The sequence below is a fragment of the Rhodotorula toruloides genome (genome assembly GCF_000320785.1).
Source record: "Rhodotorula toruloides NP11 unplaced genomic scaffold Scaffold24, whole genome shotgun sequence".
Lineage (NCBI taxonomy): Eukaryota > Fungi > Basidiomycota > Microbotryomycetes > Sporidiobolales > Sporidiobolaceae > Rhodotorula > Rhodotorula toruloides.
Genome location: NW_015622984.1, coordinates 1 through 27,137, shown reverse-complemented (window position 1 = coordinate 27,137; position 27,137 = coordinate 1). Strand labels below are relative to the sequence as shown.

The 27,137-nt window shown below is 63.4% G+C and overlaps 11 protein-coding genes across 11 annotated transcripts; 6 read left to right on the top strand and 5 right to left on the bottom strand.

Annotated features, from left to right (window-relative positions):
* Positions 1-16: 16 nt before the first annotated feature.
* Positions 17-643, bottom strand: RHTO_03894 (uncharacterized protein; the record flags this gene model as incomplete). Its single annotated transcript, XM_016417563.1, has 4 exons — positions 17-36; positions 122-230; positions 298-500; positions 625-643. 4 exons carry the CDS (start codon positions 641-643, stop codon positions 17-19), a joined length of 351 nt encoding a protein of 116 aa, XP_016270970.1.
* A 289-nt stretch (positions 644-932) lies between these two features.
* On the bottom strand, positions 933-2,851 carry RHTO_03893 (transcription elognation factor Eaf, N-terminal domain-containing protein; the record flags this gene model as incomplete). The annotated part of the gene is made up of 4 exons (XM_016417562.1): positions 933-997; positions 1,066-2,380; positions 2,440-2,672; positions 2,734-2,851. The coding sequence occupies 4 exons, from the start codon at positions 2,849-2,851 to the stop codon at positions 933-935; spliced, it is 1,731 nt and encodes a 576-aa protein (XP_016270969.1).
* A 257-nt stretch (positions 2,852-3,108) lies between these two features.
* RHTO_03892 (AGC/NDR protein kinase) lies at positions 3,109-5,903 on the top strand (the record flags this gene model as incomplete). Its single annotated transcript, XM_016417561.1, has 9 exons — positions 3,109-3,494; positions 3,985-4,162; positions 4,299-4,382; positions 4,463-4,704; positions 4,784-5,042; positions 5,167-5,408; positions 5,470-5,598; positions 5,684-5,794; positions 5,855-5,903. The coding sequence occupies 9 exons, from the start codon at positions 3,109-3,111 to the stop codon at positions 5,901-5,903; spliced, it is 1,680 nt and encodes a 559-aa protein (XP_016270968.1).
* Positions 5,904-6,196: 293 nt separating this feature from the next.
* RHTO_03891 (uncharacterized protein) lies at positions 6,197-7,015 on the bottom strand (the record flags this gene model as incomplete). The annotated part of the gene is made up of 5 exons (XM_016417560.1): positions 6,197-6,287; positions 6,390-6,454; positions 6,582-6,623; positions 6,714-6,754; positions 6,883-7,015. The coding sequence occupies 5 exons, from the start codon at positions 7,013-7,015 to the stop codon at positions 6,197-6,199; spliced, it is 372 nt and encodes a 123-aa protein (XP_016270967.1).
* Positions 7,016-8,062: 1,047 nt separating this feature from the next.
* RHTO_03890 (acyl-CoA oxidase) lies at positions 8,063-11,433 on the top strand (the record flags this gene model as incomplete). The annotated part of the gene is made up of 15 exons (XM_016417559.1): positions 8,063-8,186; positions 8,283-8,397; positions 8,551-8,602; positions 8,675-8,726; positions 8,857-8,871; positions 8,938-8,978; positions 9,038-9,097; positions 9,169-9,289; positions 9,364-9,547; positions 9,681-9,909; positions 9,971-10,327; positions 10,399-10,721; positions 10,780-10,957; positions 11,025-11,099; positions 11,158-11,433. The coding sequence occupies 15 exons, from the start codon at positions 8,063-8,065 to the stop codon at positions 11,431-11,433; spliced, it is 2,202 nt and encodes a 733-aa protein (XP_016270966.1).
* A 568-nt stretch (positions 11,434-12,001) lies between these two features.
* RHTO_03889 (Phox-like domain-containing protein) lies at positions 12,002-15,255 on the top strand (the record flags this gene model as incomplete). Its single annotated transcript, XM_016417558.1, has 6 exons — positions 12,002-12,961; positions 13,020-13,573; positions 13,627-14,242; positions 14,302-14,452; positions 14,511-15,130; positions 15,187-15,255. 6 exons carry the CDS (start codon positions 12,002-12,004, stop codon positions 15,253-15,255), a joined length of 2,970 nt encoding a protein of 989 aa, XP_016270965.1.
* A 351-nt stretch (positions 15,256-15,606) lies between these two features.
* RHTO_03888 (LCCL domain containing protein) lies at positions 15,607-17,978 on the top strand (the record flags this gene model as incomplete). The annotated part of the gene is made up of 5 exons (XM_016417557.1): positions 15,607-16,784; positions 16,841-16,926; positions 16,982-17,148; positions 17,205-17,815; positions 17,876-17,978. The coding sequence occupies 5 exons, from the start codon at positions 15,607-15,609 to the stop codon at positions 17,976-17,978; spliced, it is 2,145 nt and encodes a 714-aa protein (XP_016270964.1).
* A 274-nt stretch (positions 17,979-18,252) lies between these two features.
* RHTO_03887 (uncharacterized protein) lies at positions 18,253-19,420 on the top strand (the record flags this gene model as incomplete). Its single annotated transcript, XM_016417556.1, has 5 exons — positions 18,253-18,336; positions 18,409-18,473; positions 18,543-19,093; positions 19,180-19,202; positions 19,265-19,420. 5 exons carry the CDS (start codon positions 18,253-18,255, stop codon positions 19,418-19,420), a joined length of 879 nt encoding a protein of 292 aa, XP_016270963.1.
* Positions 19,421-19,478: 58 nt separating this feature from the next.
* On the bottom strand, positions 19,479-21,332 carry RHTO_03886 (uncharacterized protein; the record flags this gene model as incomplete). Its single annotated transcript, XM_016417555.1, has 2 exons — positions 19,479-20,932; positions 21,011-21,332. 2 exons carry the CDS (start codon positions 21,330-21,332, stop codon positions 19,479-19,481), a joined length of 1,776 nt encoding a protein of 591 aa, XP_016270962.1.
* Positions 21,333-21,652: 320 nt separating this feature from the next.
* On the bottom strand, positions 21,653-24,542 carry RHTO_03885 (mitochondrial carrier protein; the record flags this gene model as incomplete). Its single annotated transcript, XM_016417554.1, has 11 exons — positions 21,653-21,744; positions 21,804-21,851; positions 21,911-22,032; positions 22,102-22,114; positions 22,177-22,467; positions 22,524-22,665; positions 22,724-22,953; positions 23,011-23,466; positions 23,543-23,642; positions 23,697-24,482; positions 24,540-24,542. 11 exons carry the CDS (start codon positions 24,540-24,542, stop codon positions 21,653-21,655), a joined length of 2,283 nt encoding a protein of 760 aa, XP_016270961.1.
* Positions 24,543-24,951: 409 nt separating this feature from the next.
* Positions 24,952-27,035, top strand: RHTO_03884 (uncharacterized protein; the record flags this gene model as incomplete). Its single annotated transcript, XM_016417553.1, has 4 exons — positions 24,952-25,231; positions 25,531-26,043; positions 26,101-26,751; positions 26,869-27,035. 4 exons carry the CDS (start codon positions 24,952-24,954, stop codon positions 27,033-27,035), a joined length of 1,611 nt encoding a protein of 536 aa, XP_016270960.1.
* Between the last annotated feature and the right edge of the window lie 102 nt (positions 27,036-27,137).

Sequence of the window (27,137 nt, the reverse complement as noted above, 5' to 3'; positions counted from 1 at the left end):
AGAAGCTGACGAGGATCTAGAAGATTGCCTCCAGACCTGTACCCCCCGCCGAATGTTCTTGCATCAGCACTGGGCTGCTGAATCGACAGCAGCTGCTGAACGGGGCGAAATAGGGACGTACAGCAGCAACATGCGAGGGCGGCAAGAATCGCCGTACAGCACCCCATGCCGTTATCCGCCGGCCGGTTCGGCTGTACATACACCTGCTGAGGCTGGCCATACGTCATTGGCTGCGCGCCCCGCACATCCTTGTCAGTCACGGGAAGCGGGATGGAAGAAGAGCAGGCGAGAACGCACGGGCTGTTGGCCGTAGTACATCGGCTGTCCCCCTGGCTGTCCATACGGCATCCCCTGTGGTGGTGCGCCATAGTAACCTCCCTGCGGTGGGCCGTACCCAGGCTGTTGAGGGTACCCGTACTGCTGCGGTCCTTTCCCGTCGCCTGGAATCGGTCCGCCGTACCCTCCGCCGCCATAGTGAGCTTGAGGAGGCTGTTGTGGGTCTGTACGAGCACAGTGACTGTCAGCAACAAGCGTGTGAGGGTGGCAAACCCTTCATCGGCATAAGGGACGCTTGGCGGGTCGGGAGAAGGAGAGACGACTGCGGCAAGGCTGGTGGAGACGCACACTGGTTGTTGTAGGACATTCGAGGCGGTCTGGCGTGCGACTGAGCCGTGCGAGGCGGGTTGAGCGAGCGAGAGTGAAGAGAAGGAGCGAGAGGGGCGGTGCAAGGTCCTTCGGTAAGCGAGTGAGGTGGCGGGAGCGCTTGAGAGGGCTGCAGAGCAGTCTGAGCGTGTCAAGAAGAGCTTCACAAGGGCTCACGCGAGCGGAGAAAGCGAAAGGAGCCGTCCAGGCGAACCTCCAGTCTGTCGACGAGTCCAACGGATGCAAGTTGACAACAGCGAAACCGCTCCTTCTACCAGTAAGACCTCCGTCTACTCCTCCTCGCTCGAGTCGGGAATGTCGTTCTCGATCTCGGCCTGGCGCAGGTCGAGCGAGGCTGTTGGCGACGAGAAGCGTCAGCTTCCTGTCCTCCAGCTCGGATTTCAAGCGAGACCTCGAACGCACCTGCAGTCCGCACCGGTGGCGCGAGCCCTTTGCGTCCAACCTGACCAGGTCCCGGCCGCCCCGCCGCACTCGCAGCAGCTGCCGCTGCCGCCCTCTGCTGCTGCTGAGCCTGCACTTGCTGCTGCCACCTCGCCTGCTGCTGCTGCACCGCCTGCGCAGCCTGGATACTCGGGTAATTTACCCTCCTTTGACCCGCACCGGCAGGAACAGCAGGCGGAACGGGCGTCCCGGTCCCGGATCGCACTTTCGCCATCTGGGCATTCACTTGCCGACTCATCTGCGCTCGTACGGCGCTCGGTACGCCGCCTGAATCGGACTCGTCAGAGTCGGAAGACGAGTCGGACGAGGACGAGTCAGAGATGTTGGGTGCGACGCGCTGGATTGACTTCGAAGCGGTCGTCGAGCGCGCGGGCGGAGTCGCCTTGCTCGATGGACCGAGGTGCACAGCTTGCACAGGCGCAGAAGCAAACGTCGCGCCAGACCGAGTCGTCCGATCCGCCTCAGCCGTCTTCTTCCCCTGTGCCGGCGGTCGATCCACACTCGCCCCGATCGGCCGCATCTGCACATCCTCATCCTCGTACTCGTCCTCCTCGTCATCGTCCGAGTCAGAACTCGCCTCGTCTGCTTCTTTCGCCTTTTGTGCGAGTTGGCGCGTGTAGGAAGCGGGGATCTTGGAGCCGTAGGAGGGGTGAGGGCGGGGAGGGACGGACGCGGGTTTGGACTGGGCTGGTCGTGGTGGAGGGTGTTCAGGCTGTGTAGATGCGACAGGGCGGGATGGTGGAGGAGCCGGAGGTCGAGAAGGTGGCTGGGCGACCGGTGGCAGAGGAGAAGGCGGTTTGGGCGGTACGGGCAGCGGCGCAGATACGGGTGCAAGGTCGGGCAGAGGCGCTGTTCCGCCTCCAGGTGTCCTCAAGTAACTAGGCACGTCCGCAACCTGCGGCTGAGACTCGCCGACGCCGACTTCCTCAAACATATCGTCATCTTCGTCTTCCGACTGAGCGGCGGAGGGAGGTAGAACGCCGTTCGCGGATGGGGACGACGCCGGGTTGAGGAGCGAGGCGAGACCAGGCGGAGGTGGAGCAGACGAGCTGGACGAGGACTTGGGTCGTTTCGCAGCTGGCTTGTCCTCGTTCTTCGCCGCAGGCTGGGCAGCGACGAAAGCGAACGGATTCGTTGCGTCGCTGTCGAAGAACGCGCGAGTGGTGGATTGGAGTTCGTGCGCAGAGGGAACGGGGGGAGTAGGCGGGGCTTTCGAGTTGGGCGTGCGGTCGGGCTTGAAGGAGATGGACGAGACGAGCGGTTCGAGTGACCAGCACTGCGAGTCCGCAATGTTCAGCACATCTTACACAGCTCCGAGACGAAGCTCTCGCGCACCTGCGCCGCCTCGTCCCAGACTAGCACGACATCCACTTCCTTTGCCTGCATCTCGGTCCCGACAAAGCGGTGCTCGACCTGTTTTCCCTTGTTCTTCCCTACGCCCTGCTTCGTCGATGGAAATGAAGCGTAAATCGTGTCTGGCTCGGCCGACTGCGAGGAAGTCGAGGTCGAGGGGACGGCAAAGACGGTCGCGGACGAGGATGGGTCGACCGAGGCGGGCTTGTTGTGGTCTGCGCGAGTCACTCAGGTCAGCCTGCAATCTCATCGTCCTTGTGAGCCCCTCGCACGCACATTTGAAGCTGTACAGTCCCTCGTTCGCCGTCGAAGCGTTCGATCCGCCGCCTGCAGACGCCCTATCCCGCCTTTGCGCCCACACGATGAACGCCAGCGACAGCTGCACGTCCTGCATCGTAATCGTCCCGTCCTGGTCGTCCACGACGCGAGCCGTCCCGTGCGAGTGCTGGCGCGAGTGTTCGGGTCACGGCGAGTGAGTGGGGGACGAGGTCGAGAGAAGCGACGATAGCGCAGGGAACACCGGTTCGAGCGGGAGTGTCGTCAAGAGCACTCTTAGGTTCAGTCTAGCGTGGCCAGCGCCGTTCCAGCGAGGTCGAGCGAGCGTGTCGTCGCGCAAGCCGCTCACGCCGTCCTTTGTCCGGTCACCTCACCATGGCTTACCAGCAGGGACCTGCGCAGGGCCAGCAGTACTACCAGCAGGGCCAGCGACCTGCTCAGCAGCAGCAGGCGTACGGGCGGGGGACGGTGCCGTCGTTCATCGCGTCGCAGGAGCAGTCGTACGCGCTCCAGCAGCAGCAGCACGCGCAGAGGGTCGCGTACGAGCAGCAGCAGCTTCAGCAGCAACAGCAGCAGGCCCAGCAGGCGCGCGACCACGCCCTCTTTGGCTCGAAACCCCCCGCCGCCCCGACCCAGTACGTCGTCTTCGACCGCAGGCCCCAGTTTCGCAAGGACACGCTCGAGAAGGCCCAGGCGGCCAAGCTCAAGCTCGAGCACTACTATCAGAAGGCGGTCCAGGAGGCCATCGAGCGCAACACGAGGTCAGTCTGCCGGTTCCGCTCGTCTCGCTCGCTCAGGCCGCTGCGCTCCGTCGTGCGGGTTCCTGTGCGGTCACTGAGTCTGCTGTGAGGGTCTGATGGGTGCTACGGAGGACTTGGGCGGCTCTGACCCGGATGGTCGACGCTCGCTGGTTTCGACTTTGCACGCGACGTGGCGCGCCTCTTCATTCGGCTGGCAAGAAGGAATGGTTCTTTCGGGTTGGCAGCGTTTGTGGAGGGAGGGAAATGCCGTTCGATGATTCAGCGAGGCGAAGTGAAGGTTGGCGGGCGATGAGGAGGACGAGACATGACGGCAAGGCGGTCAGGACGATTCCGAGGAGGGAGCAGGGAGCCAGGGCGCTATGGGAGGCCACTTCTAGGCACGCGATGGGCCTTTGGTCTTCCCTGAGGCGGGCGCGAGGCGTTGGCGCCCATGCTCAGCTCGCGAATCTCGCCTGCAACCCGACTAACGCCCTTCTCTCCGTACCCGCAGGCGAACAGACCTCGAGAAGCGCCTCGCCTCGGACCACACCCTCTCCGACGACCGCAAAGCCCGCCAGCTCGCGCAGCTCGGCCGGACAGAATCGTCGTTCCTCCGGTTGCGAAGGACGAGGCTGGGACTCGATGATTTCCGGACGGTCAAGGTCATCGGCAAGGGAGCCTTCGGAGAGGTGCGTCGGTGCTTCGCTCGATCGTGGCTGTCGAGACTGAGGTCTTTGAGGCGCTGCGCGCCGCCGACTCGCGGAGAGACACGAATGCTGACAACGCTGTCCTTGCTTTTCGCACTCCCGCCTCGCGCCGCAACAGGTCCGATTGGTGCAGAAGGTCGACACGGGCAAGATCTACGCGATGAAGAGCTTGAAAAAGGCCGAGATGTTCAAGAAGGACCAGGTGCGGCGAGGCCTTGATTGCCGAGTCGTTCCGCCGCCAGGCGAAGCTGACTCTGCTCGATCTCCGCATCAACCTCACAGCTCGCCCACGTCCGCGCCGAGCGCGACCTCCTCGCCGAGTCCAACTCGCCCTGGGTCGTCCAGCTTTACTACTCGTTCCAAGACTCGAACTACCTCTACCTCCTCATGGAGTTCTTGCCCGGAGGCGACCTCATGACCATGCTCATCAAGTACGACACCTTCTCCGAGGACGTCACGCGGTTCTACATGGCCGAGTGTGTGTTGGCGATCGAGGCGGTCCACAAGCTTGGGTTCATCCACCGGTACGTCCGCGGTAACCGTTCTCTTTGCTGCGCCCCAGCTTGGCGGCTTGCTGATCTGGCGTTTCCGCGCGCCGCACAGCGACATCAAGCCGGATAACATCCTGATCGACAAGGACGGGCACATCAAGCTGTCGGACTTTGGCCTCTCGACCGGCTTCCACAAGCAGCACGACTCGGCGTACTACCAGCGCCTGCTCGATGGCGGCGGGAACGCGAACGGCGCGCAGAACGGGCAGCAGCAGCAGGGCGCGCGCAACTCGGTCGCGCTCAACTCGATCAACCTGACCGTCAGCTCGAAGGACGCCATCGCGACGTGGAAGGCCAACAGGCGGAAGCTGGTGCGCGCGGCAGTTCGCGTTGCGAGAATCGTGGCGATTGCTGACATTGTCGTCTCCTCTGCTCCTCATCTCCGTCATCGCCCTGCTGCGCTTCGCCTTGCACTCCTCGCGCACACTCCCGCAGGCCTATTCGACCGTCGGCACGCCAGACTACATCGCGCCCGAGATCTTCCTGCAGCAAGGGTACGGCCAAGAGTGCGACTGGTGGTCCTTGGGCGCCATCATGTTCGAATGCCTCGTCGGCTACCCGCCCTTCTGCTCCGAGAACGCACACGACACGTACCGCAAGATCATCGACTGGAAGAACCAGCTCTTCTTCCCCGACGACGTCCGGCTCAGCCGCGAGGCCGAGGACATGATCCGGAGGTGGGTGCACTCGCTCGCCTGGCTGAGGGGCGCCTCGCTGACGCTCGTCGCTCACGTGCAGGATGATCACGTCGGCGGACCAGCGGCTCGGGCGCAACTCGGCGGACGAGATCAAGAACCACCCGTTCTTTGCCGGCGTCGACTGGAACACGATCCGCAACATAGAGTCGCCGTTCATCCCGCAGCTTCGGTGCGTGCGGGCGTACTGAACGCTTCAGCCTTCTCTCGCCCCGTCTCGGCCGATGTACTGATAGTCGAGGGGACCCTGCGCACAGCTCCCTCACCGACACAAGCTACTTCCCCACCGAGGACCTCAACGACGTCCCCGAGCAGCCCGAAGGCGCCGACGCGGGTTCGAGCGGCAGCAGGGAACTCGCGTTCCTCGGGTGCGCCGACGTCTCTCCATCCCTTCCGCATTCCCTCGCTGACTCGGCTCGTCTGTGCAGATACACTTTCCGACGCTACGAAGGCGCGCCGTCGCACACGCCGTGGTAGGCGTCACTTTCCTGCGTCCATGGACACTCTCGCATTCTTCGCTCTGTACATCTCTTTTCGCTCTGGCAGCGTCGCCCTCCACCGCATCACTCAGTCGTACCCCTCGCCCACTCACGCTCTCGTTCGTTTCGTTCACGTCACCCGCGTTTCCCGAGACGCTCTCGCAATGCACCTCGTCACATCGTCGCAGTCTCGATTCGGCCGAGTTGCAGAACAACTACATTCTCCCCTTCCCTTGCTCCCTGCTTCATCAAGCGCCCCTTGTCTCCTTCTTGTCGCCTCTCGTCGCCGCTTTAGAGCTTGGCCGGATCGTACATTGGGTTGCGAGGCGGGATCTTGGGAATCGGCTTGAGGTCAAACGGCATCGGGATCACGCGGAGGCCGCTGTGCGCGGTTGCGATCAGTTGAGTGATGCGTCAGGCAGGGAGAGAGGGGGAGGAGGGAAGGTGGGTCAGCGCGAAGGAAGAGAAGGGGAGGAGGACGCACGCCGCGCGAAGCTTGGCCATCCCGGTCAACCCGGTCAGCGGCGAGGTCTGGGGCGCAATATGCTTCTGTTGACGTACGAGAAGAGGCGCGAGGTGGAATGTCAGCACGCTCTCGTCGCAGGGAAATGTTGGCTTGAGAAGGTCGCCTCGACGAGGGCGTCCGACGGCGAGTGTGTATAGAGTCTGAGCGTACTGGCTTGGGAGCTCCCTGCTGGACTTTGCAGGGGTCGACGAGCTGCGAGCGTGCGGATGTCCGGGTAAGCAGGTAGGAAGCGGGTTGCTTGCACTCGGGCGACGTTGAGAGGGCAAGAGGATGTGAGCGCACCTCTTTCTTAGCGTCAAGGCTCTTGGCCGGGCCACCAAATGCTACGGAAGCAATTTAAGTCGTCAGCGGGATTGCACCCGTGGACTTTCCGCCACTCATCGTCCTCGATTTCCATCAGTCCGGACTCGCTGGGAGCGCAAACCGCGTCAAAGCGAGCAGGTCCACGCACGTTTGTCCGTGTTTGTGAGTGTCTGAGTGGGTCGTTGCGAGCGCTGCGAGTGGTTGTCGCCGAGCGAAGCGAGAGGGAGGAGGGAGAGAGGCGAGTGGCGCAGCGGGGTGGGTTTGGCGTCGACATGAGCCATCGCGAAGGGTGCGAGACCTTTCAAACGTGTAAGAAGGCGCACTTGTTGCAAGACGGAACGTCGCTCAGCGGCAGCGCGCGGAGGAAGGAGCGACGTAGCAAACGGGGCGAAGGAGACGCGAGGACGAGGACAGCTAGGCTTTGAGCGTCCGCCGCAGTGTCAGAAGGAACCATGGGACTCTTTGTAGAGAGGTAGGAGACCGAAGAACAAGAAGCAGAACGGAAGCGCTGTCTGAGGGAGCCATTCAGCGTCGCTCCGTCTCCAAAGAGGCGTTCGCGTTTGTCGTGCCATCTTTGCGGCCGGCCTCTGAGCAGTTGCATGTCGCCTAATTCTTAAGAAGCGCGGCAGACGAGCCTTCGAGTGGGACGACGGAGGAGAAGCGAGGGACCAACGAGGGACGAAGAAAACTCCGCTGGAGTCGCTGGAAGGCGGGAAGCGCGTGGATTTGCGTAAGTTCGACTGGCGTTGTCCAAAAGCTGTGCGAGACGTCGTCAGGCAGACTGCAAGCCGAAGGAAGGAGACGCCGGCGACCAGCGGAAGCGAAAGGAGAACGAGGACGACGCAGAGGAAGAGCGCCGTTGGTTCGGCGGAAGTGCTCGATCCGCGCCCGCCCGCAGAGCCGTGTCACACGCACCCGGTTATCGAGTGCGAGCCTTTCACGGGCCAACCGCGCGCGAGATTCGCAACTGGACGCTCGTCGTCGCCGGCGAGGTCGGGGACGAGTGGCCGGCAGCTGCTCGCTTCTCTTCCTCGCTCCAACACACCGCACAACGTCAAACTCGCACGCGGATCGACGTTGGACAGTCACAAGCAACAGGTCTGTCCTTGCTCGCGGGTGCCCAACCGCACTCGTTCGCTCACACGCCCTCGTCGTCCCCCGATCTCGCAGACCCTCGTCATCTTCATCTGCCTCTGCACGCCCGCACACCCGGCTACCCTCCTTGCACTCTCACACCTCACACAGCGTCGCCTAGCCAGTCGCCGCCTGCCCATACCCGCTCGCCAGCCCTCTCGAAACCGCATACCCCCACCTTCCCTCTTCACACGATGCCGACTCCCCTCGCCGACACGCCCACGCCCCCGACGCCCATGGAGACGATGGCAAACGAGCGCAAGAATCCGCCGTTTGACCTGCGCCGCATGACCTACGCCATGGGCGACGGAGAGAAGGGTGCGTCGCGGGACTTCTTCTTCGCCGCTTAGCCTTCCTACTCCGAGGCTCCCTGCTTGGAAGAAAGCATGCTGACACTCGCGTGTGCATACGCAGAGGTCAAGCTGCGCGAGAAGCACATGATGGAGATCCAGCGGAATCCGCTCTTCCGCCTCGACGACATTCACGACTTCACGAAGGACCAGCTCCGCGAGCGCACTATGGCCAAGTTGTGCGTTCAATTCCTCAGAATCGCTGCGTACGGAAGGCGGCAGGGCGAAAAGCGACGGACGGCCGGACGAGATGGTCCCGGTTCTTTCGCTCGCTTCCTCGGAACTCCCTGGACCTCATCCGCCGGCGCTGACTCTCCTCCGCGCATCTATAGCTCAACACTTGTATCGTACGTTACCAGCGAAAGAATTGATGAGTTCCAGAAGGTGCGCCTCCCTCGACCCTCATCCTTCCTCCCCTCGTACCCTCGTACCGGGCTGATCTCCATCCCCTGACAGCGAATGAACGTCGTCTCGCTCGCCGACCCAGGATTCTGGACTCGCTTCGTACGTGCGCTCCAACTGCACCCCGCAGGGAGTCGGAGCTGACCCTCCTCACCTTTCGCAGGGCGGTAGGTCGACTCCAGGCTGCTTCCTAGAGTCCGGGCGATGATGCTGACTGCTCTTTCTAAATGATAAAGTCCACTTCGGCCTCTGCGCGTCTTTTTCTTTATCGCTCTCGCAAGCTCGGAGTACTTACCAGTCGTTTTTCGGCTTCGCAGTCCTCGGCGCCATCCGGTCAGGCGCAACAGCCAACCAGATGGTGCGTCAGCTTTGCCAGATCTACTACACCGTGCCAAAATGACGGCGTTGTTCTTGCAGAGCTACTGGATGTCGAAGGGACTCCTCGGTTTGAACGGCATGATCGGCTGCTTCGGCATGGTACGCGCGCGCTCTTCCTCCCTCTAGTCCCTTTTCTACTGAGGATCGCGCTCATGCTCCTCTCCGCGCAGACGGAACTCGCGCACGGATCGAACGTCGCCGGACTCGAGACGACCGCGACTTTCGACGAGCAGACGGACGAGTTTGTGATTCACACGCCGAGCGTCTCGGCTACCAAGTGGTGGATCGGAGGTGCGTCGGCGCTGTTTGTCCCCCAGAGTGCTCAAGCGACAGTCCCGCTGACTTACGCAATGTCCAACTCGCAGGCGCCGCCCACTCCGCCACGCACTGCTCCGTCTTCGCCCAGCTGATCGTCAAAGGCCAAGTCTACGGCACAAAGACCTTCATCGTGCCCCTCCGCGACCCGAAGACGTACCAGCTCTTGCCGGGAGTCGCGATTGGAGACATTGGGAAGAAGATGGGTAGGGATGGGATCGATAATGGCTGGATGTGAGTGCGCGGTTCCTCGATATCACGCTGCTGAGCAGAGTGTGGCGGAGAAGGCGGAGCGGAGAGCGAGCTGGCAGACAATCGCGAGAACCCAGGCGACGTCGAAGCTGACCACGGTCTCCCGCGCGCACAGCCAATTCACCAATGTCCGCATTCCTCGCGCCTACATGCTCATGAAGCACACCCAAGTGACGCGTGACGGCGAAGTGCGCGAGCCGCCCCTTGCGCAGCTTACGTACGGCGCGCTCCTCCAGGGCCGGACGGCGATGGTCGCCGACGCCGCGAACGTCGCGAAGAAGGCTTTGACCATTGCGATTCGGTATGCGGCGGTCAGGAGGCAGTTCAAGGTCGGCGAGAACGAGGTGCGCCCGCTCCAACACGAACGGCGGAGTTCCTGCGCTGATGCTTCCCGACGACCGACAGCTCGAGACGCAGCTGCTCGACTACCCGATCCACCAGCGCCGCCTGTTGCCGCTCCTTTCGCAGGCCGTCGCGATGGGCTTCACCTCGTACCGCATGACCGCTCTCTTCGAGGAAATGAGCGGCCAACTCGAGTCGCTCGGGTCCGACTCGGACGAGGCCGAGACCAAGGAGGTCCTCGAGAAACTCAAGGAGACGCATGCGACGAGTGCCGGCTTGAAGGCGTTCTGCACGTGGAACGCCCTCGAGACGATCGAGAAGTGCCGTGCGTCGTTGGGTGGCCATGGATACTCGGCGTACTCGGGCTTGCCTGGTATGTACGCCGACCAAGCGGTCCAGTGTACCTGGGAGGGTGACAACGTGAGTCGTCGCGGCTTCCCCTTGAGCGCTCGTCTCGCAATTTTCCGAATTGACGCTCCCCCGCCCCTCAGACCATCCTCACGCTCCAGTCGGGCCGCTCGCTCGTCTCGTCGTACGCCGACGCCGTCAAGGGCCAGAAGCTCCCCGGCGGCACCGCCTACCTCAACGGCCTCCCGGGCGTCTTGACCGCCTCGTGCCCGTCGGACGAGGCAACTCTCGACCTCAAGACTCTCGAAGCAGGCTGGGACACCGTCTCTGCCAACGTCGTCCGACAGGCGTACGAGAAATTCGAGGGTGCGATGAAGAGTGGCAAGGGAAGGGAAGAGGCGCTCGAGTTGTGCTCGCAGGAGCGGTTCATTGCGGCACGGGTGCACACTGCCGGCTACATGTTCCGGTGCGTGGTGCCATTTCACACCTGTACTAGCTCCTCGCTTACACACCCCGACACACAGCATGTTCCACGAGGCGCTCGTCGAGCTCGCCAAGGACGAGCCAAAGGACAACGGCGTCATCAAGACGCTCGACGAGATCTGCCGCCTGTACGGATGCTGGGCGATCGAGGAGAACGCGGCACAGTTCCTCAAGTACAAGTTCTTCACCCCCAAGCAGATGGACATCATCTCGAACGAGGTCGGTCGCGGAATCTTGAGCTCTTGTCACGAGGGAGAGGCTCACCCAGCTTCGTGCGCTCTCACAGGTCACGAGCTTGTGCGCCGAGCTCCGCAAGTGCGCCGTCCTGCTCACCGACAGCTTCGGCTTCACCGACCACATCGTACGTCGTGCGAGTCTCTCATTTTCCTCGACTTCGGAGCTGACGAACCATCCCGCAGATCAACTCGCCGTTCGGACGGTACGACGGCAACGTCTACGAGTCGTACTACAACCAGGTCAAGGCGGCGAACCCGCACAGCCCTGTCGCGCCGTACTTCGAGCGCGTGATCCGGCCCTTGATCGAGCGCGAGCCGCTCGAGTTGGGCGACGACGCCGAATCGATGGAGCTCGACGACGAGATTGCCGAGATCCAGGCTGAGCGCGAGGAGGAGAAGGGCGAGGCTGAGAAGGCGGACGAGGCAGAGAAGGAGCTGAAGAAGCCTGCGGAGGAGTGACCAACCCGGGTCCCGCCCTCGCCTGTGTCTATACACCGTGTACCAGTATTCACTATTTGAGCTGCAATTGTCGACAACAAAGTATTCCATCCATGCGCGACGTTCCCTTCTCGACTTGGCCGCAGGAAAGAGCGTCACCTTTCGACCTTCGACCCGCTCGCCTCGCTTGCTTCTTTCGGTCGCTCGGCTGTCGCTACGGGTGCTACGGAGTGCTCTGACGGTCTTCAGCGAACAGGCGAGTCCCTCTGCAACGAGCGAGGGAGGGAGACATCTCGCGCACCGCCTCGGCCAACGTTCGAGTCGAGTACGCGGTGGGAACGGCTCGGGGCACCGTGGAGGAGACCGCAACGAATGTTGCATGGCTACTCGAAGCTGTCTGCATGCGCACGAGCCTGGCGGAGGTCTTGAGGGATGGTGCGGCTCCCTTGCGATGAGCCGGTGGGGAGGAGGAGAAACGAGCGATGCAGGGTTCTAGGGCGGCGCAGAGGTGGCCCAGACGTCGCCACAAGGCTCACAGGCTTACGGGAACTCGCCAGCTGACCCGCCCTGCCGTTCCACCGCAGCCGCCATGTCCTCAGCGGACTCTCCCTCGTCATCTCGACAGACTTCGCTCACACCGACGAGCGCGTCCCGTTCTTCGTCTCTACTCATCCCCGTTGACGACTCGAAGCCGACACGCCGCATCCCGCTTCGAACGAGCAGCCTCGCCTCCGACCTCGGCATCCTCCCTCCTCCCTCAGTCGCAGCTTCTCTCGCCCCGCCCTCCGACAATCCCCTTCTCTTGACCCCGCTCCGAGCGCACTACCTCAAGCGCGAACTCGTCACCCTCGAGTTTGTCAAGGAGCTCTCGCAACTCGACTCGCCCGGCGCTCTCTCCGTCCTCGGCCCGCCCTTTCTCCCAAAATCCCGCTTCGTCAATGGCGTACCGCAGCCAGCACCCGCACCGGGATCAGACGCGGCGAGGTCAGAGGAGCGCGACTGGGAATCGAACGTCGACCTGCCGTTCCTCCGCTTCGTCTTCCACCACTTTGTCCTCTCCTTCCCCTTCCTCATCGCCTGCCCGCCGACCTTCTTCTCACACAAACTTCAGCCCTTCGTCTACTCGTTCGTCTCGCGCAACATCTCGTCATCGGACGAACGCGAGTCCGTAACGAAGCGGAAACGAATTGCTGGCAAGGTCGAGAAGCACCTTGGGCTCGTCATGAGCGCCGCAATCAAGCTCACCGAGAACGATGGAAAGGAGGAAGTCGTCCGCATCGAGGACGACGGGTCGATGCATGCGGGCGCGCCGGCGACGCAGCAGTCTGGCGCCGCATTGGTGGGCATGAAGCGGCGCGGGCCTCTGACGAAACTCGAGCGCGCGGACGAAGAGTTCTCAATCAACGTCGTCTCGGTGCGGAACAGACAGACGAAGAGCAGGATGCGGATCAAGAGGCACGAAGAGTTCCTTGTCCGGACGAGGCGGAAGGGCATGTCGGACGTGTACGTCGCGCGGCGATACGGAGACTTTGTCCGCCTGGCAGAGACGGTGCGTGCGACATTGAGCGGCTCAAAGCTAACGAGACTGACGCGCTACAGCCCCGCAGCTCAAGAAGGAGTGCATCGAGGAGGACGTCAGGGGCCCACCGGCCAAGGACCGCCGCTCGACCGAAATGAAGCCGGCTGCCTCGCCCGACGCCTCGACTCAGCCCTCCCCTCGCCCCTCCTTCACGGGCGACGAGTCGCCCTCGCAGCCCCCGACGCCCGTCTTCGATCCGAACCACGTCCCCTCTCTCGCCCGCGAGCGCAACCGCCTCACCCTCCGCGCCTACCTCCGCTCGCTCCTCTCAAATCCCGTCATTGCCGCCTCCGACGCATTCCAATCCTTCCTCCTCGAGTCGCCGATCCAGCTCACGCCCGCCGAAGAACAGGACGTCCTGATCCGCGAAGAGATGGACCGGATCCGCGAGCAAGAGATGAAGTCGTTCCGTGCCGAAGTTGAGGAGCGCGTCGAGGAGCTCGAGGGGTATTTGCGCAAGTTCAGGGAGGAACTCGTCAAGCACGATGGGCTGTCGAGGGTGTTTGCGACCATCAGGCAGACGGAGAGGGTCGACGACTTGCCCGTCGAGTACAGGAAGGTGATGGAGTGGGCGCGCATCTCGTGGGTCGCACTTCCGCTCCTGCTCCCGACCGCACTGACAATCAGCCTCGCAGCCTCGCGTCGACAATCTATCAGCTCTTCCTCGGCTCGGACAACTCGTCCTCGGTCTTCGCGTCTCTCAAGCGTGTGCACGGCCTCATGCCGTACTTCATGCTCCGCGGCATCCTCAAGATCTCGAATCCGGTCGCCATGATCCGCTCTGTCCTCGACCTCTTCCTCGCGCGCCCGTTTGGCTCGACCTCGCTCGTGCAGAAAATGTTCAGCAGCGGCTTGAACGAGGAAGCGAAGGACCTGCGCGACGATGCCGAGCTCGTTGCGCGCAAGATCGGCGACGACAGGCTGTGCGAAAAGGTCCGCCAGTTTGTCGATGCGCCGCGAGACGACCAGGACGCCATGCGCCTCGATGCCGAGTCGGAGGGCATCGACCTCATGACCGTCATCCTGCGGCAGTCCGGCGCGCCCCGCCTCGACCCAAGAACGATGCAGTACCTCGCGAGATGTGCGGTGCGTTACGAAGAGTACAAGAAGGTGCGCGACGCGCTGCACGACCCCGATGAGGACGAAGGCCCGACGAACGACGAGGCGTGGTTGTACGAGGACTTGTACGTCTACAAGCGGCTCATCACCGCCGCGAGGGACAAGGAGCAGCTCATCGAGCTCATCTTTGAGGTCGGTTCGGGCAACGAGTTCTTCTACGTTCTCGTCACTGACCTCTCTCATGCTCGCAGGGAAGCACGTCGGAGCTGCTCAAGGACATTGTCACGATCTTTTACGAGCCGCTCGCGCGCGTCTACAAGGCCGCGAATATCGCCGACTCGCTCAGCGACCTCCAGGCCTTCATCAACGACCTCATAAAGACGGTCGAGTACGCGGAAGACGGTGCGTGGAGCGTCTGCTGACGAGCGGGACTCGAAAGCTGACTTCGACGCACCCGCAGCCAACTTGACCGAACCTCAGCGGACGGTCCAACTCTTCGTCGACCTCGTTGCGCGCCACGAGGACCGCTTCTACCACTTTGTCCACCAGGTGCACTCGAAGGGCGAAGGGCTGTTCGATAACCTGATGGCGTGGATCGAGCTCTTCATCAACTTTGTCCGCGACGGCCTCCCGAGCCGGGTCTCGCTCGACTTCCTCCTCCCCGTCGGCGGCAAGGAGCGCGAAGAGGTGCTGGCCGAGGTGGATGCGCTCGTCGAGTACCACCGCAAGCTCAAGCTCGCGCATCACGAGCGGATGAAGAAGCGCATGGTCAAGGGCGGCGGCGACGACCTCGACAAGAACGCCGACGCGGCGTTCGTCTCGGGCGTCATGCAGAATCTGCACATCGGCGACGTCATGGACGACGTGCACGACGTCGAGGCCGAGGACAGCGACGAGGAGGCGGCCGGTTACAGCAGCAGCGAGAGCGAGCTCGAGGCCGACGAGCAGCCGCCGCCGCCCTTGCCGAACAAGGACCCGCCTCAGGTCCCGCCTCGCCCGCCGAGGAAGAAGGACCGTGCCCCGATCGACCCGCCGAAACTCGAGCACATCCCGCGCCTCGTTCCCGTCTTTGTCGAGCTCGTGAGTCCCCGTGGGTCGCCCGTTCACTCTGCTTGGCTGACCTCTTGCTCTGGCAGGTCCGGAACGAGCTAAACGAGGCACGGAGACAGAAGGGCAAGCCACGACAGACGGCGGGGCAGCAGTGAGCGGGATAGAGGGGCGGACACTGCGTCGTGGGCTGGTTCCGGTGAAGGTCTTCCTGGCTGTACTTTCTACCCTGTACCCTTTGTCATACACGACGTTGAGGACGCAGAGGCATCCCTTCTCTTCGCCGTGGTCGCTGTCGAAGCCGGCTTTTCTCCAGCTCTCCCGTTCTCTTCCGGACCCACCGGCCTTGCCTTGCGAGTGCTCTACCAGGCTCTCCAAGCTGTCCATCCCAGACCCGCAAGACGCCGAGTGCTGGACGACACTTGGTGCCGAGCGCTGCGAAGGTCAACGTTGCCCTCGCTCGCTCGACTCGCTCTTGCTGGACTGGACAGCTCGAGGGACTGCTGGAGATGCCTGTGCAGGGCAGCGAAACACCCGGCGACCACCCCAACCCGTGGCAAGCGACCCGATCCTCCCATCAGCTCGACCACATTGTCGAGCTCCCCGAGCTGCACTCGCACGGATCGGCTGCGGTGGATGGACAGAACGGGTCGATAACGGGTGCACAGCTCGTGGACGAGCCGATCGCGAAGAAGGACGACGATGCGCTCGCAGAGGAAGGGGGCGTCTACGCCGAGGTTCGCAGCAGGTCGAGGAGCGCGAGCACGGTGTCCTGGTTCGGCAGCGTGGGCAGTCGGTTGCTCGGGAGGAAGAGCAAGAGCTTGGAGTCGAGCTTGGGCGGGTCCAGCGGCGAGGCGACTCCACGGCTGCCTGAGGGTGTCCGTCTCGCGGCAGTGAGCCCGTTCGACGACAAGTTGAACTCGCTGTTGGTGCGGATACAAGCAAAGCGACCGCGGCTAGGCCGCGCACTCGTCTGGGTCAGGGGTCCGTCGCCGCCGCACATCGAGACCATCCTCCCGCCGTTCCCCCTCCCTTACTTCGGTCCTCGCCTCGCCCGCTTCGAACGGTGGTGCACGGCTCGACTCATGCCGTTACAGCGACGGAGACACCTCACGACACCCCTCTTCCTCCTTGCCTGGATCCTCGCTTTCGCCTTCCTCGTCCGCGCATCCTTCTTCACCTCGTCGACCAACTTTGGCGCACCGACCTGGGTCGACGCCACCTCGTCCTTCTGGTCCGCCAACGATGGCTGCGGCATCAACGGCACGACCTGCCAGCCCTTTACGAACGACAGCTTCATCTTTCGCTGTCCGTCGCAAGTCCTCTCGACCCAGCTGCTCAACAATCGCGCAGTCGGAGACGACCTCGTCATCTACCAGCCACTCGTTGTCGGTGGAATGGACTCGCAGTCGACTTACCGCGCCGACAGCTGGATCTGCGCCGCAGCGATCCACCACGGCTTGTTCGACGAACGGCGAGGCGGGTGCGGTGAGGTCCAGATGGTCGGCGAGTTTACGGGCTACGTCGGCGGCAAGCGCAACGGCGTCGACAGCATTGCGTTCGAGTCGACCTTCCCGAGCAGCTACCGCTTTGTCGGGGGTGTCAGCCAGAACGGGTGCCGGGACTTGCGCGACGACATTGTCGGCTTCGACGTCGCCATGACCTTCATCCTCTCCTTCTTCATTAGGTACGGGCACCCGATAACATTCTGATGGACTGGGCTGACGATGCGACCACATGCAGACCGGGACCGCAAGCGTTTTTCTGGATTCTGCTCTGCATCGGCGCCTGGCATGTCATCCTTGTCAGCGATCCGTCCGCCATGCCGCGTGCGTACAATACATCGCTTGTTCGAGCTCTCGCTGACACAGCCAGTACCCACAGCCAATCTCGAGACGGCCTTCAAGAACTTCCTCCCAGTCCTCTTCGTCGGCGAGTCGTTCTGGCGGCACGCTTGGCGCTGGGTCGCACCGGCTTTCGAGAACTCAGGCTTCGTCCTGGAGCGAACGGTGTGGTACTTGGCGGGCTTCTGGGTCGGGCTGCTCATCAACGTGAGTCCGGCCTCTCGACAACCTTCGTCTCACCCGCTGACCGAGTTCGCCCGCAGGTCTCGCTCAACTGGATCCCCATCGACCGCCTGACGCCGCACGACATTAACCAGCAGCCGGGCGGACTCGTCGCAGTCATTGTCCTTGTGATTTTCATCCTCCTCGTCGTCGTGAACCAGCTGCGCGTCATCCGGCGGACCGGCTGGTTCTTCTTCTACCTCCGCTGGTACATCGTCGGCGGCGTCGTCGTCGGCATCCTCTCCGCCCTGCCCGGTCTCGAGTTCCGCCTGCACCACTACATCGCCGCCATCGTCCTCATGCCCGGCTCGGCGTTTGTCACCCGCCCGTCCGCCATCTTCCAGGGCTTCCTTCTCGGGATGTTCCTCGACGGCGCGATGCGGTGGGGCATGGACTCGATCCTCCAGACACCGGCTTCGCTCGTCGGAGACGGAACGACAGGCAGCCCGCTTCCCGATTTCCTCACCAACGCGACCAACTTTGCGGCTGCCGTCTCGAACGGCTACATCCAGTGGTCGAGCATTCCCGAAGACGTTGCGGGGAAGGGGTACGACGGGTTCGCGTTGCTTGTCGACGATGTCTTGCGGCAGACGGGTGCGGCGACGAACTACTCCCTCGCCGCGCTCGATGCGAACGTTGTACACTACTTCCGGTGCATTCTGCGTCTCTGCTTCCTGGTAGAGCGCGCGTGCTGACCCGCTCGCACTCGCAGCCTCGCGTACCAGCAAGGCGGCACCTCGGGCGACTTTACAAAAGCTGCGACGGCTTTCCTGTCGAACAGCACCTGGATCGACCCCGCTTCCGGCCCATCCTAGACGCCTTGTATCTACTTTCGAATCTGTCGGATCTCTTGTTGTTGCGCCGTTCGCTCGTACGGAACTTTGTATCCACTCTCCTGTCTCTCTCGCCCGTAGACACTCCCTCTTTTGGTCCGCGTACAGCTTAACCATGCGAGTAGATCGCCTTGGAACGACCTTCTCTCTGTGCGTGGCTTGCGAGACTTTACCAGTCCACTTGCCCCTTCACGAGGACCTCTTCCTCCTCGACATCTCGCTTCTCCCGCTTGACTCCCTCGTTCTGCTTCCGGCAATGCCGCTCCCTCCTTCAGCCTACTCTGCCTTCCCGGTTGAGCGAACAGCAGCTCCGCCGGACGCGTGGGACGACTGGGAAGAGGTGCGTTTCGCTCGCCAGCTGATGAAGTTGGCGAACCGCGGCAACGGCTGACGGTCTCAGTTCGATGCGCAGGACTACTCGAGGGACGAACGGCCTACTACGGAGCAGGCGAAAAACGCACGGCTGTGGCAGAACGCGTGAGTTTGGCGCCGGTTGTCCTCGTTCGGCTCTTCGAAGGGCTGACACTCGCCCTCCTGATCCTGCAGCAACGTCGTCAAGCCGACATACTCTATCCTACCCTCGTCCTCGGCCCGCGCCCCTCCTTCCGCCGCACTAGACGCCTCCACCGCCAACGGTCCTCCGCAACTGAAGATCCTCAAGCGCCCTTCTCCCGCACCCAACGCTTCCGCCTCTTCTTCGAGCCGGACATCGAGTAGTGAAGGGCGTGCGAGGCAGGAAAAGTCGCTGGCGGAGAGGGAGAAGGAGTATGCGGAGGCGAGGAGACGGATCTTGGGCGAGGAGGCGGTTGCGGTGAAGTCCTCGTCGTCGCCGTCGAGGAGGAATGGGTCGGCGAAGGGTGTGCGAGAAGGGATGGAGAAGCTGTCGTTGCAGGGTGGGTCGAAACGGGATTCGTCGCCTGGGGAGACTGCTAGTCGCCCGACCTCGTCCAAGTCCGCTTCGCCCGCCAACACCAGCCGCCGAGAACGTCTCTCAAGCACCTCATCTGCCTCGACACCTCGTAATCTGTCTCAGTCGTCTCGCCCGCCCTTGACAAACGGAGCATCTGCCGTACGTGCACCGAAGGGACCGAGCGAACGTGGGTTTGGATTTACAGGAGCCGCCGAGGCGAAGGGCGAGAAGTCGAGGCGGCAGCATGAGGTGCGGTGAGGCGCCGGGACCTAGAGGATGGCCTTGAGCAGACTCGGGTTCGTTGCGTCGCTTTCAGTCTTGTCGCGCTCGCATCGTTGACTCCCGGTCGTGTGCGCAGCCCAACACCTCGCATCCGACATGCACAGAGTCGTCACAGCAGCAAAACGCCGCCTCCACAGGTGTCATTGCCGCCACAGCGGACGATTTCTGCGCCTACACCGCTAGCGTCCGCCCGCTACGCAGATCTCTCGCACCGGAGATGAGCACATCGTAGACAAGCCGGCGCATGCCAAAGATGCGAACGACGCTATGCAAAACAGTGCAGAACGCATCTAGTTGAGGAGCCAGTCTACAAAGTCCCGCTCCGGCAGCTTCCAGTCCGCGAGACCTGCTCCGACGAAAGCGTTCCGGCCGGATGACGACATGGCGTTCGTGCCGCCGTTCGCTCCGCGGGTCGGACTGCGCGAAGGACTCGATTCGGCCGAGGTGTAGCCGTCCAGCGACGGTCCTGGCAGGCTGCGGCGACCGCGAGCTCGGTCTACAGGTCGCGTCGGCGTCGCCAGCGATGCGGGCGAGAGTGGGGAGAAAGCCTGGCGGGGAGGAACAGCGGCGAGAGGCGTGGCGGCACCGGCGGGAGACGCGACGGGGACGAAGAGTGCAAAGGCAGGAGACGGGGTACTGACGCCAGAGCGAGACGAGGGGGTGGCAGGAGCAACGGGCGCGGTGGACAGGTCGGCGAAGGAGGAGGCGAGCGAGTCGACGCCGCCGTTGCGCGCCGCGTCATCCACCTCGTACTCGCTGTCCTCGCTTCGCTCCAAGCCGTCGTCGCTGTCCGTAGCGGACGAGTAGACCGCCTCGGCCTCGTCGTCCGTGCCGCCCGTGATGGGCTGTCCAGTTGAGACCGTCTCCCACTCGTCGCCGACACGCTCGCCCAGGACGCTTCCCGCATCCGTATCCGTCTCTTCGCCCGCCGTGAACTCCTCGATCTCCGTCGTCGTCCCGCCCGCAGCGCTCCAGTCGGTCCCCGGCGGCGTGTCCCACGCTCCTGCTTCGCCGTGAGCTGCTGCGACTGGTACGCCGCGAGGCCGGACAAGCTGAGGGCGCAAGATGTGCGTGACTCGGACGTCAGGCTCGAGCGGGTTGAGCGGGCGGGAGAAGGAGGTGAGGTTGTAGTACCGTGCGAGCGAGTGGAGGAGGAAGCGGTGATGCGAAGAAGGGGCGAGCCAGATGAGGGTGTGAGGTTGGCGGGACAACTCGGTGAGGGTGGGCACGTCGGGAAGATCGGCGACGGTCGTGCGCGTGGGCAGGTCCGGGAGCAAGTCGAGTGTGCCGGGAGTAGGCAGGGTAAAGTCTTCGAGCGCAGTCGGGTCGAGGAGCTTGCCGCGGTGGATGGTCTGGATAAGCGAGTTGCCAACGAGGGGCATCGAGTCGTGATAGAAGCCCTCGGGGATGCGTCCGCTCAGCATGAGCCAGTCCTTCAACTCGCGCTCCATGATGTCGAGGACCTCTTCTGTCCGTCCGCCCTGTCCTCGTTGAGCGCGAGGCCCGACTGCCAGTCGCAAGTTACGCCGCAGTCCGCGCAGAGACATCGAGAACTGCCCATAGTCGGCGTTGCTGGCGAGAGAGGCAGCTGAAGGAGTCGACGCGGGAGAAGACGAGACGTACGTCGAGCGGGAGAAGTGGGCGGGCGGGGGTGTAAACGTTGTCGAGAGATCCTTCATGTACGGTCCAGGGCTGAAATCGGCGCGAGTAGGGCGATGGAGGTGAGGATTTCCGGCGAGTTGGGCTGGAGGGAGCGTTCGAGTGAGCGCAGGAGTCTCGCCGGGCGTACAGCCTCATCTGGCAGGCACAACCGTGTACTCACCGTTCTCCCACCGCCTTCGTCGCCTCTTCCCGCCCGGCGCCGTCCCTCCTCCCTTCCTCGGAACCGGGTCTGCGCCCTCCCTCGCCGTCCGCTCCTTCTTCTGCAGCGCTGAGCCGCCCTTGCTCTCCTGCAAGCGCAGGATAGCCGGTATGCGCAGCGGGACAGCCCCATTGACTCGTTCAGCGGTCGTCGATGACGGCGAGGCGGTCAAAGTGGCGGAGTGTGCGAGACGCTGGCGGGACGGCTCGAGGGGGACAGCGGGCGCGACGACGGGCTCTGCAGCGAGCTCTGCGGCAGCTTGGGCGTGCAGTGAGTCCGCCATGGCGTCGAAGAGAGCGAGAGGAGCGCAAAGTCAAGAGGCAAGCGGCGAAGAGTGCGAGTCGACAGCATCTCTCTCCGCTGGACGTGAAGTTGACTGTCTATCTTCAGTGCATGGGCGCAAAGGACGAGCTAAGGACAACAAGTGCGAAAAGCGAGAGAACGACGATGGACGACGAGGGACGGAGAGAGGCTGCGATGAGGGGAATGCCGGAAAACGATGTACGCGGTGAAGGCGATAGGTATCTAGGCGAGTGCGAGTCGTATGGAATGCTGAGAACGAGGCCGGGAGCGGGATAGAGTAAGGCGAAGGCGCAGGGGGGTTTACGACTCTTCGGTCGAGTCTTCGTCGTGGGCGTGGCAGACCGGCTCCTCCTGCGCGAAGAGCATCTTCTTCGACGTGTCGTAGACGGCGTCTGTGCACGGGGGAGTGGGTCAGCCAGGGTCAAGCCTGTTGAGCCAGATCGAGGCTCACATGAAATGGCGACGGCGGGGACGACCTTGACGAGCGTCGGCGTGAGGCCTGCGGCAGCGGCGCTCGTTCAGTGATCTCCTATACATGTAAAGACGTCGCAGACGCACCTTTGTAGAAGCCTCGCCATCCCTCGCGCTGGTAGCATTTGAAGGCGGCGTCGCGGATGCCCGTGTAGGTCTGCGGGTGTGCGGGTGTGCCTTGCGCTTGCAGGCGTGTGCGGACGAGATTGCTGCGAGGGGAGCAGGCCAGAGGTTAGCGGGAAAGCATGCGAATCGTGGAAAGAAGGTCCATGACGAACAGAGGGTAGACGCCTGCGCAGGGGAGGATCGTCAGCCAGCAAGCTCTTCAGACTCAAACGTTTGACGAGACGCACTGGATGCACCGACGCCGCCGCTGATTGCGCCGAAAGTCAGGCTGCCAGCGATTCCAGGCTCCTCGCCCGCCCACTTGGTGTACGCGAGCTTGATGCCCTCGAACGTCGACATGTCGATGGCCGAGTACGGGAAGACGCCGATGAGGCCCGCTGGCAGGCCGCGGAAGAAGAAGCGGAAGCCGCCTGACCGCCACATGTCGCGCGCCGTCTGCGAGATGAGCGCGTTGCCCTTCTTGCAGCCGCCGCTCGACGACATGACGCGCGTCTTGAGCGACTCGATCGGATAGATGCCTGCGGGGGCGGCCTACGTGAGCGAGAGCACAGTTCGAAGCAAATGGCGCACTCACAGAACTGGCTGATGACGCCGCCGATTCCTCCCGCGACGAATCGGCTCGAGTTCGAGATGAGCGTCTGGTCGGGCACCTTGTCCCAGTACTGCGCAAAGATGCGCTTCGCCGACTCGTACGAGAGGAACTTGATGGCCGATTCCTGCGAGTAACGCCAGGTCAGCTTGAATGCGGCGGTTTGGGTCTGTCCCGCAACGTACGGGAAAGATCTTGATGATGTTCAGCCCGTTGCCCGTCCAGAACGCCTTGATGCCACCGCCTTGAGCGTAGACTGTGCGAATGGCGTTGACCAGCGTGCCGGCGCCAGGACGTGGTGGTTTGCCCGACTTGGCGAGTTGGGCGGCGGGATCGGGTTTGGGCGGCGCAGAGGCGGGTGAGGTGATCAGGTAGACTTTCAGGCGGTCGAACGGGGCGGTCGCTGTCCGAGACACTGCGAGCGAGGGGTCGGGTGAGCGAGAGATATGAGGGCGCGAGCGCGGGAACGCACCTGCTCCAGCGAGTCCTCCCGCAAGCAGAAACTTGCCCGCGCCGGCAAACATGTCGTGCGTCGGCTCGTGCTCCTCCTCTTCCTCCTCTTCCCGCACCGTCGCAACCTGCGCCTGCTCAACCTTTGTCGCCGGCTTGACCTCCTCGCGCTCCTTGTCCGTCACGATCACGCCGCTCTCCTCAAAGTCGAGCGAGGTCGACGACGCAGGTGCCTTGGCGACCGCTTCGGCATTCGCGCGCGCCTTGCCCTTGTTCCGCCGCTCAGCCCGCAACCGCTCGCACGCCGCGACGTACTTCTGCTCGTCATTGACCGGCTCGAGCTTGTGCAGGTTCGTCGCGTCGGCTAGTCGTTGCGCGGCTTCGCGATCGTCGGGGCGTGTTCGAGTCGACGACGCGGACGAGCCTGTGGACTTGCCGAGGAGCTTGTTCCACCCCGACTTGCCTCGTCCGATCACGACTGTCACTTTGCGGAAGCGCAGGGAAGACGAGGTCAGTTGGGAGGGAGTGCTGGTGTAGCGTCTAGGCGGACTCACCATCGCCATCCTGCGTCAGCCGGCTCATCGAAGGCCGCTCTAATCGCTTCGCCTGCCAATACCGCCAGATCTCCTTCATCGACGTTTGGCGAGGCAGTAGCTGCACGGAACGGGTCAGCAGGTCTTTGGCGTCAGGAGGAGCACGCGCACGCACCAGGAGAAAGTCCCTCCACTCGTCGAAACTGATCGCGCCGTCCCCATTCCGGTCGACCGTCCTCACAAACTCGTCTATCGCGCCGTCCCGCACGTCGATCCCCGCCCGGCGACACGCCTCGCGCACCTCGTCTTTCCGCAGCCGCATGTCGCCGTCGTGGTCGAGCTCGACGAACGCGCGCCACAACTCGCGCTCCTTCTCCTCCGCGTACTGCTCGAACGCCTTCCATCGCACGGCGGCAAGGGCAGCGGTTCGTTGGCGCTCGTTGTCGGACGAGGGAGGTGGCGCGGTCGAGGAAGAGGGAGTGGGTGAAGGAGGAACCGACGCAGCGACCGAGGCGCCGCATTTCCGCCACAACTCGCGCGCGTAGGCTTTCCGATCTTGTGCGCAGCGTGTCGCTTCGTCTTCTGTCGGTGGCGGGGCTTCGTCGGGTGTCGGAGGGAGAGGCGAGGTGGTCGAGGGTGGAGAAGGGGGAGGGAGCGACTCGAACAGGGACCGCAGGCGCGTCATCCGCCGGGCTGGGCCCTCCGAGTCGCGAAACTCGCTCAATGTGCTTGGTTCGGGCGAGGCGTCTATTCGGTTGACGGTGTTCGAGGAGGAGTGGGGATGTCGAAGCGAGACTCGGGGATCATCGGCGGGAGGCGGGGCGGAGAACGGAGAGGACGTCGTCGCGGTGAAGAGCTCGTGTTTGGACGGCACGGGGTCGAGGTCGAGGGACGGCGGGACGGGATAGTCGGGGAGCGGGGGAGGAGGAGGAGGCGCATCTGCCTCGTCGGGCGGCGTCGTCTGCCGGGGGAGTCTGGGTTAGCTCTGCAGCTTGTGATAGAGTCTGTGCATGCTCACCATTGGCTACAACGCCGTCTCGCGGCAGGCGAGCGAGTCTGGTCGCGTGCGGGCGAACGGGGCTGTCCAGCGGCGAACCAACGCAAGGCGGGTTAGCGGATTCGTTCTGATAGCGTCTTGAGAGTGCAGCATCCTGTCTGTCTCTGCCAGCAGCCCCCAAGCGAGCCCCGTCGCGTTCCGTCGACTCGTTCGAGCGCGATCATCCCGACAAGTGCGCCGTCACTCCCTCCAACCCGCTCGTTCGCGGGTCCAGTCTGTCCCCTGTAGTCTTCCAGCGCGTCCCACGGCCACAGCACTCACGTTCGTTGCGCGTGGTGAGCGGATCCAGCTTGGTGACGCCTCGTTCGCTCAAGAGGGCGTTTGCGGGATCCACACGTCGTCGGGAGGCGATTCAAAGGGGCGAGTCGGTAGAATGAAAGGTTGCGAGTCAGATGGCGAGGTCAGCGAGGCCGTCAGAGCGGTGTGCAGTGAGCGAGCCGTCAGCGAATGGGCGAAAGCTCGAAGGCACGGCGAGGCTTGGGACAGGTTCTACAACTCGCGCTCGCTCTGGCTGGACTGGCGTGGCTCTGCTGGACTCTCATTGTGCTGTCTGAGCTGGACTGACCGGCGAAACTCCCACTCGCTGCCGTCGTCCCGTCGTTCGCACACCTCGACTCGCCCCGCATCCTTCGGTTTGCCCTCACAGCAGCACGGTGAGCTGGCCGTGCCCACCGGAATGGAGTCTGCATGAACTTGGGCAGTCAGGCCAAATCGGGCGGTCTCAGGTGCGGTGGGAATCGCGAGCGGGACCTTCGACGTCGGCACATAATGCGAGGATGCGGCGTTCGATGCGGGCGTCTGTGCGGGTCCGAAGCGGAGAAACCGGCTCTTTGAAACCTCGGGAAGCTCCTGCCGGCGTTACAGGTGGCGCGAAGCGATGGGGCCGGCTCGACAGCTCCTGACCTCCCTCTCCAACGCGGAACTGACACCCTTGTCCGTGCAACGCCAGCAGATGATTCTGCAATCACGCCTTGCGACTCCTTCGGTTCGCGCTGTGGCGCCCTTCCTCTCCGCCCGACCAGCACGGCAACTCGCACCACCCGCCTGCCTCCTCGCATCCCGCAACTTCTCCCTCTCCTCGTCAACTCCGCCGCCCGTCGAGTCTGCTCCGTCCCCTTCAACACCAGACCTTTCATCTCCCGCAAAGCCCGTCTTGAGCGACTTGTTCGCGCCCGACTCGCTTCCCGACCCGACGTTCTTCGAACCGCTCTCGGACGCCCTCCTCTCGATCCCCTCGTCCCTCTCGCTCTCTTACCTCGCCTTCATCCCCATCGCCACCATCCTCTACCGCGCCGCCCTCACTCTCCCCTTCAATGTCTGGCAGCGGCGGCGGATCGCGAGGTTTGCGAACGATGTTCTGCCGCTCGTCAAGAAGGAGCAGGCGCGGATCGCACTCGAGACGCGGTCAGACTGTCGGAGGGCGGGGAAGAGCTACGAGGAGTACTTGAAGGAGTTTCAGAAGCGGGTGCGTCGCACGTCTCCAGATCGTCTCCGCGTCAGCTGACCCACGCTCTCTCCGCAGGCGAAGAAGGAGGCGTACGCGATTGCACGGCGACACAACTGCTCGCCTCGCCTGACCGTCCTCGTCCCGCCGCTCGTCCACATGCCCATCCTCATCACCGCGACCCTCGTCCTCCGCGACGCCTGCGACCGTGCCCAGTCCCTCCTCGCCGTCACGCCCGCCTCCCTCCCCTCGCTTCTCGACTTGGCGCCAGGCTCGACGCTGACCACGACGGCGCTGTCGAACCTGCACGACCTCGCCTCGACCTCGTTCCTCTGGGTCCCTTCGCTCGTCCTCCCCGACGTCACGATGTACCTCCCGCTCGGCGTTGGCCTCCTCATGCTCCTCAACATCGAAGTGTCGAGCCAGATCCGGCGGCAAACGCAAGAGGCGCGCGAGGCGATCGAGAACCCGCTCGACGCGATGGTCGCGCAGGCTGGGAAGCCCGTCAGTGCGGCGGAACGGAGGAGGATGGTCGCGCGAGGAGCGAGGGATGGCAAACCGATGGTCGTGCGGGGAATGGCGACTGTACCGTCTCGACCCGCACCGCCACCGCCGCCGCCGCCGCCTCAGGCCGTCGAGCGGAAGAAGCCGGACACGAACAAGATCATCTCGAATGCGCTGCGCTTGGCCAGTCTCGCGTTCATTACCATCGCAGGGATGGCTCCAGCGGTGCGTTCCGCGTCTCCTTCGTCTCCTATCCGCTCTGGTCTCTCCCTCTTCGAAGCTCTCGCTCGCTCGGCGGGGCACTCAGGAACCGCAGCACTGACCCACTCGCTCTGCACACAGGCCGTCTGCATCTACTGGATGACCTCGAACGCGTTCACGCTTGTCCAGAACGCCGTCTTCCGCTGGATCGACCGGGACGAGGAGAAGAAGCGGCGGATGAAGCGGATCATGAGCGGCGAGGCGGTTGGGGTGTAGCGGGGCTATGTTTCTGGGAAACGACGCGTTAACAGTAGTACGTGTTGCAATGAGGGTACAGATGAAGAGAGTCAGCCTCAGGCTCGGAGCGCCCACGCCCATTCCTCGAGGGTTAGGGTTAGGGTTAGGGTTAG